Source organism: Zingiber officinale, chromosome 5B, assembly GCF_018446385.1.
Source record: "Zingiber officinale cultivar Zhangliang chromosome 5B, Zo_v1.1, whole genome shotgun sequence".
Lineage (NCBI taxonomy): Eukaryota > Viridiplantae > Streptophyta > Magnoliopsida > Zingiberales > Zingiberaceae > Zingiber > Zingiber officinale.
In genome coordinates this window covers 73,480,339-73,487,681 of record NC_055995.1, presented here as the reverse complement: position 1 = coordinate 73,487,681, position 7,343 = coordinate 73,480,339, and the positions used below count along the sequence as shown (strand labels likewise).

The following is a 7,343-nucleotide window of genomic DNA, read 5'->3' as shown; positions in this document are numbered from 1 at the left end:
ATGTGAGTTCAGATTTCTTTTAGTAAATATTTATTATAATAAAAATCTTATTTAACAAATATTCTTAACGTATGAAGGGCCTTAAAATTGTTTAATTCAACCAAGGGAAGGAAAGGTAGGAAAAATGTTAAGTGGGAAGTAGTTAAGGTATGTGTACTTTTGTTTAACATATATTGTAATGTGTATAATTTTCATTAACAATTTGACTCTAATTACTATATATAGGCTCCTCAACAACCGGATGCGAAACAATGTGGTTTTTTTGTGATGCGATTTATGAGAGAAATTATTAAAGAAGTTGAGACTATTGAGAGAGATTCGCTGCAATCAATAGTAACATTATTTAGCTTATCTCAAATTATTTGACATAAACTATTTAAAATTGCAAAGTGATCAGTGTTGATTATTTTTCCATTAGCATAAATTGTGTATGCTCACAGTTCACAAAAATAGGGTACTCTCGTGAACAAATTGATGAGGTTCGGTCCGAGTTGGCGAGTGCATACAAGATCATATTTATGAATAGGTATGGAATGATAGTTGCCATAATTCTATTTAGATTTAAGTTCATGGAATGGTGGTTTTTGGTGGAATCATAGTTAATGCCAATTTTTGATGCAATGCATAGTTACCAGATCGACCTTGAGCAGTTGACCCCAAAGAAAAGTTGTCACTGAAGTTTAAAAACTTGTGAAAATTTTAGTGAATGATGATGTTTTGTGAATGATGATGTTTTGGAAAAATTGTCACTTAGGTGAAAGGATGTTTTCTGGATTAATATGCAAGTACAAAGCACTGTATTATATGTTATTCTGTAAAGTTCTGTCGGTGTAAATTATCTAGTTTCTTTATCTAGCTTTTGTTCCACTATTGGGTTTGTTTTTCTAATAATTACTCGTGCAACAAAATATTGAGCAAGAAGCTGTAGATCTTATAATCGTAAAGTAGAAAAGTTAACTACTTCATTATGCTTTCATCTTAGTATTTGTATATTTGATTTGTCTTCTTTGAACCAGCTTCAAGTCAAAAGCCGGATCCTCTAGATAGCTGTTAAAAATAAGGTATTATTTGGTTTGTCGATGATCTTAATATTTGGTAATATTTGGTCTTTGATGCTCACGACAGAGTTCCAACGTTGCATGATTACCTTGTTCAAGCAGATTGCTCGCTGCCTCAGTAGCCCACAGCTCTTCTTTCTTATGATGATCTTGTTCTTGCAGATTTGTGTTTCCTCTGTGGACCCTTTGGCATTTCCTTCTGCAGTGGAAGCAGGTGCCCAAATGGTTAGGATGCGATGAACTTGACTGGTTTCGATCGGATTGTCTATCATACCAAACATTAAAATCCTTGTGCTAAATGCAGGTGGAAATTGGAAATTATGATTCTTTCTACGAGATGGGAATTCAGTTTTCCCCTGAACAGGTATATGAATCATGATCGTACTTTTCCTTGCAGTTCCTCGAGTATTTTCAGCTATTTCTATCTCGTCACTATTCTGTGGTGCCATTGTCAGATTCTAAAGCTCACTAGAGAAACTAGAAGGATTCTTCCATCCATTACACTGTCTGTAACCGTGCCACACATGCTTAGTCTCCCTGATCAGGTAGCTCATTTATTTCCTCGTAAACTGAGATTTGTCACTAACACAATCTCTCGTTGTTTTTTGTTCAATTTAAAAAGGTGAAGCTAGCAGAGTTGCTGGAACAGGAAGGTGCTGATATAATCCAAACTGAAGGAGGGAAATACTCAAGTCCATCAAAACCTGGTGTCCTTGGTTTGATCGAGAAGGTAACAACAGTACGAATAAGAAATCTTAGCACACTTGTGATGAAAAATGTGATATTTTTCCTCTTTAAAATGTAGGCCACACCAACGCTAGCAGCTGCATACTCCATTTCCCGAGCAGTTCAGATTCCAGTTATGTGCTCATCTGGATTAAGCGCTGTCACTGCACCTATGGCTTTAACAGCAGGAGCAGCTGGTGTGGTATGCGTTCTTTTGCTTTCTAATCTAATCATTATCTGCTACTAGTGAAAGAAATATAGACTCTTTCAGATTCTCTTGTGTTCTTGATTATCTGCTACTACTTCATTGTCAGAAGTAGTTGAACACTAACACTTGGACGCCAACATTTTTGAGTTGGCGCCTAGATTTGACCATCTAACAGACAGGGCTAAAGGATCAACTGCTATGAACACCCTTAATAACTTATACAGATATTTGTGAACAATTAGGTTGGTGGCTATCATTTATCCTCCCTTTTTGTTGTTTTTTCCATGTACCCAATGCAGTTTTCATTTCAAAGGTTCCAAGCTGATGAACAAGGATGGGTGGACACAATCAAGTCAGTGCGATTTGGAGGAGCTGTCAGGATTAGTACCATGGATTGGCTTGGGCAATCAATCTCAATATTTGCGTCAAACTGTCTTCTGGCCTTCCCTATCATCTGCAGTATCTGAGGTATACTATGCACATTTACCGTGAATTTTCCTTATTGAGCTTGGGCTAGTGACGGTTACGAATGTATTTTATTTCAAGAACCGTATAAGCAAGTGTTCGTGCATCTAGTTTTATAACAATGCACTTCGTATCTTTGATCTAAAAAGCTTCTGAAACAAGTCATCTTCTCCAAGCATGCCCTGGTCAACATGCTAGTCACCTACTGGAGTCATTTCCTCGATGGCACGGATGAATACCTGAAATCCATCCTCTACTCCACCATTCTTTGCCACTCCTCAAGCCGAAACAACTGCAAAGGTAGAGTCAACATCAAGTATTACATTGTGCCTGGCTACAAGAAGACCGGGGCCGCAAAATCCAATAAAGACAGGTCAAACATCAAGTAGCATTTTGTAACTTATTCCTCTTAGGTTATATGCTTGGTTAATATATATGCTTAGAACTTGTAAAGACAGGTCAAACATTAATATGCTTGGTTAATATATCCATCTACAGTACTCCCGCTTTTTCCTCTAAATATGATTTTCATTTAGCACAGAACTAATGCCAATTTTTTTATTTTGATGCAGTGTTTAAAGAGCTTGAGTAGAAGTTGGCCCTAAAGAAAACTTGTCAGTTATGATATAAACACACTTACGGTATGAATTACATGTATATATAACATTGACATATTATTTAGTACGAGATTTACATGTATGAAAGTTTTCATACAAAATTTCTTGATTGCCTACAACCCCAGGTGTGCTGATGACAAGTTGAAGAAGATGGCTCTAAGAGTGATAGCTGAAAGCCTTTCAGAAGAAGAGATTGCTGGACTTAAAGAAGCAATTCCATGCGATGGACACCAACAACAGCGGTTAGTCAATGATGAGGTTTTGTAAAACTTGTGTGTTTGAAAAATTATTGTCATGAAGTTAAGGATAACTTGTATGATACAAATTTAATTTGTGGATCAATATGTATACATTTTGTTTGTATAATATAAAGTTTTATTTATTTGTTAAATAGTCTTATTATAAAAATGATTGTGGTTGTGGATATTCAATTATATGTAAATTTTGAGTATTTTTATAATTTTGCTATTATTAAGAAAAACACTATTTTTATAAATTTAAAAGACAACGTTTTAAGTAATAAAAGACAACGCTTAAAAAACAATGTCTTTGAGACCAACCACAACGCTTTTAAAGCGTTGTCTTTGATATGTGCATTTTTACAACAACATCTTTAACAACGCTTTTTAAGAACGAATAGACAACGCTTAAAAAGCGTTGTCTTTGTGACCAACCACAACGCTTTTAAAGCGTTGTCTTTGATATGTGCATTTTTACAACAGCATCTATAACAACGCTTTTTAAGAACGAAAAGACAACGCTTAAAAAGCGTTGTCTTTGTGACCAACCACAACGCTTTTAAAGCGTTGTCTTTGATATGACTTTCTACAACACCATCTACAACATCACTTTTTAAGTACATACGACAACGCCAAAAAAGCGTTGTTGTTTAGCTTTTTTCTTGTAGTGAGCAAAAGGTGGAATTTACCACCCTAGCAATCCAACATAACCGACCCCTACGACTATCTATGAGGAGGTAAATCGGGAAGTTTCAGTTGACCACTGCAGGGAGGGCATTTTTCTTGACTTTGCCGAGATTCGATACCTTGCCCATTGTAATAATATCTACCCCATCTTAACCAATTCAACCATGTTTCGGGGGCGACATTTAATTTTATTAGTAAACTTTAAAAGGACAATTTCATATATTGCTAATGATTATTTATACAATTGTAAGCAGTGACCAACTAGGTTACGTAGCAATAACTTTATCTACGTCAAACCTTACTTTTTTATTATTAGTAAAATTTATAAAATAAAAAATATTTTATGTTAACTAATTTAGAAACAAGTAATAAATTATCGTAATACTATTAATATACATTTTAATTAGATTTTTTTTTTAAAAAAAATATCAATCATTTTTAACTTCGAAGAAGAAAAGTCTCGACACAGCATTAAAATTATTATGTGACCTAAAAGAAATATGTTCGAGTACTAAATATAGTCACTATGTATATATAATAGACTTTTCCTCGGAATCCTGTATTGATAGGAGATTCGTAAACAAAATTATTTTTTTATCAATTTTAACTTTGATATATTATTAATAAAATTTATTTAACCAAAAATATTTAGCTAGAAAATATCAATAGTGAATTATTAAAAAAATGAAAGAAAAATAAGATTTAAGAAAGAAATAATACTACACGACTAAATATACTTTTGACTTTCAAAAGTATTTTTATAAAAAAATATCAACTAAGTATAATCAATAAATATTTTTAATTTATTAACAAAATTTAATTTTGATTAATAAATTTAATTTTTATCAGTAAAAAATTTAAAATTACTAATTAAATTTTAATAAAAAAAATAAAAATAAATTACCAACCAAATCTAATTTTAATAGTAAAAAAAATTAAAATTATCAATTAAATCTAGCACGAATAAAAAAATAAAAATGATCCAAATTTAATATATACAAAATTTAAAATTTTTGACCAAATATAATAAGTTGGTTGTAAAAAATTAAATTACCGATGAAAATAAATTTCGACTAAAATTTATTTTAACCACAATTTTAAGTATTTAATATCCAAACTCATATATTTTTAAATTAATATTCATATTTAATATATATATATATATATATATATATATATAATTTGTAGGCCCCAATATAATAGGGGCCCTAGGCATAGACCTTAATGGCCCATGCCTTGAGCCGGTCCTGCTCATAAAACTTTTAAGTTTTTGGAAAGGTCATTAGCCTTTTGTTCCATTAAACCTTGAAGATCATCTCGATGCCTCTCATGCTTATTGATCCTGTTCGAAAATTATGGAGACGAAAAGTTTGGGATACGGTTATTACGTTGACTGGATATAGACCATGCTATGATCTACAAGCATAAGAAACGTCAGTACCGAACCAGAGAAGGGGTCTCGGCATTGACCATCCGATGCTCAAGTCAGTCACCAGTACGAAGAAGAAGACGGAATAATAATAACACGGCATAAAAAGTGAATAATGTGTACCTGCGTCGATGTACAGGCCCCCTTTATATAATACCCAGGTGGGCGACGCACGCGCTTTTTGAGGCATGGGCACGTTCTCCCATTGGTTGCGGACATGTTCCTCAATTGGTCATGGACACATTCTCTAATTGGTCATGGGCACATCCTCCGATTTATCCGTCGTACGATCTGTCTGTTGACCATGCCTCGTATCGACAACACCATCTCACAAAAGTATATCCAAAGACACGTCAGCGTTCCCGCTGATCGGCCAAGAGGGATAGCCGCTCGGCTAAGTACTCCTCTGATCATCCAAGTACTCCTCCGCTCGGAAGGACTCGGTTGCTCTTCCGTATGATGACGAGTTTCGATAGTACATTCTTACCCGACCAGAATAACATTTCGGTCATCTCCAGGCTCCTTTGCTCCGTGACAAACTTCTAATTATCTTAGCTGCACGAGCACTTCGCTTGGCCCACCTCCTTGCCCGACAAGGAATATATGCCGGTTAGCCCCAGATATAGGGCTCCGTCAGCCACCCTTTGGTGGGCTCGTCGATCCTCTGATGTTAACCTCCTTGACTTTGACCTTCACATGGATTGCTATCTTCCTCCTTTGACCCACACTTAGTGGATTTCCTTTATCATCGCATCACAAGCCTTCTCCTTTAAGTTTAGTCAAAGGAGGCTGCAAGTCCGACTGACTGGACAAGTAGTACCTCGTGTGACTTTCATCGATCGGTCACTCTCTGTGCTCTGGATGTTGGTCGGCCGATATCTACTAATCGTCGTTTGGGCATAATGAATGATAAAAGTTTGGCCGCTGATTCGGAGAGTTAACTCGTCGACTGACATTTCACTTCTTTGTTCTAGAGTTCCGGATCAGCTCACATAAACTTCGTCGTTCTGCTTCATTTGTTGACCTAGGTGTGTGACTAATTCTCAGATCATATCTCATAAGTTTGGTGGTGGATTGGCCGTTTGGCGGTGTGATATTTAGATATCTATGTCGCTCGGGATGGTTGACGACTACACTTAGCGAATTTTCTCCTTTCCCTGCGCTCTTTCAGACGAGAACCTTGTGATAGTGGCTGACGTCCTCTAAATTTCTGGAAGACCATGCAAATCTCTAATCATTATACCTGAGCATGTCGCTCATGCCTTTTAATTAAGCCTCATTAATGCTCCACTATAACATGCTAACACATGCCCCGCTTTTTACCATCGCACGCTAGACGTGATAGGCGGATATCCGCTGGTGATGTGACAAGTGTCTTTTAAAATTCTACGGCTGGATCTTCTCCTAGTTTTGCGCAACCCTTGATCGGATGGTTGTGAGCGATCGACCATGAAGTTTATAAAGCTCCCTTTGCTCGCCATCATCTTCACCATGTCTTGCATCTTCTTCTTCGAGCAACCTCTGCGATTCCGAATTCAAAAGCGAAGCAAAGAAGGATCGGCAAACGACAAACCTATTTCTTCGGAGCGGGTGGTTCCAGGGTTGGGAGATCCACGACAGAGTCCGCCGTTGCCGTCGCCGTGTAGAGAAATCAAAACCCTAAGAAGGTTCATGGTGCCGTGCCGTAGAAAATAAAAAGGAGGCGGGGAGGAGTGGAGCAGGGCGAAGGATGCCATGGTCGATCTCCAGGTCGCTTGTCTCCCTAACCATCACCAATGCTTTTTCAATAATATCGCTACTGCCCGATAATCCGGAACTTGTTCAACTCACCTTGGGCAGTTCTTTCAATGGATTTTTTACATTTCCCTACCCAAAAACTTTTAGTTTTTAAATTAGCTTCAAATACGATTAACA

At 36.3% G+C, this 7,343-nt stretch overlaps 1 protein-coding gene across 1 annotated transcript; it reads left to right on the top strand.

Moving 5' to 3' along the window:
- Positions 1–1,202: 1,202 nt before the first annotated feature.
- On the top strand, positions 1,203–2,031 carry LOC121986725 (uncharacterized protein ycf23-like). Its single transcript, XM_042540671.1, has 5 exons — positions 1,203–1,283; positions 1,363–1,422; positions 1,514–1,603; positions 1,681–1,788; positions 1,864–2,031. Exons 1-5 carry the CDS (start codon positions 1,203–1,205, stop codon positions 2,029–2,031), a joined length of 507 nt encoding a protein of 168 aa, XP_042396605.1.
- The last annotated feature ends 5,312 nt before the right edge of the window (positions 2,032–7,343 follow it).

Coding starts and splice junctions, on each gene's coding strand:
- LOC121986725 (XM_042540671.1), top strand. CDS start 1,203: ATGATCTTGTTCTTGCAGATTTGTGTTTCCTCTGTGGACCCTTTGGCA. Junction 1,284..1,362: donor TGGAAGCAGGTGCCCAAATG/GTTAGGATGCGA, acceptor TGCTAAATGCAG/GTGGAAATTGGAAATTATGA. Junction 1,604..1,680: donor TGCTTAGTCTCCCTGATCAG/GTAGCTCATTTA, acceptor CAATTTAAAAAG/GTGAAGCTAGCAGAGTTGCT.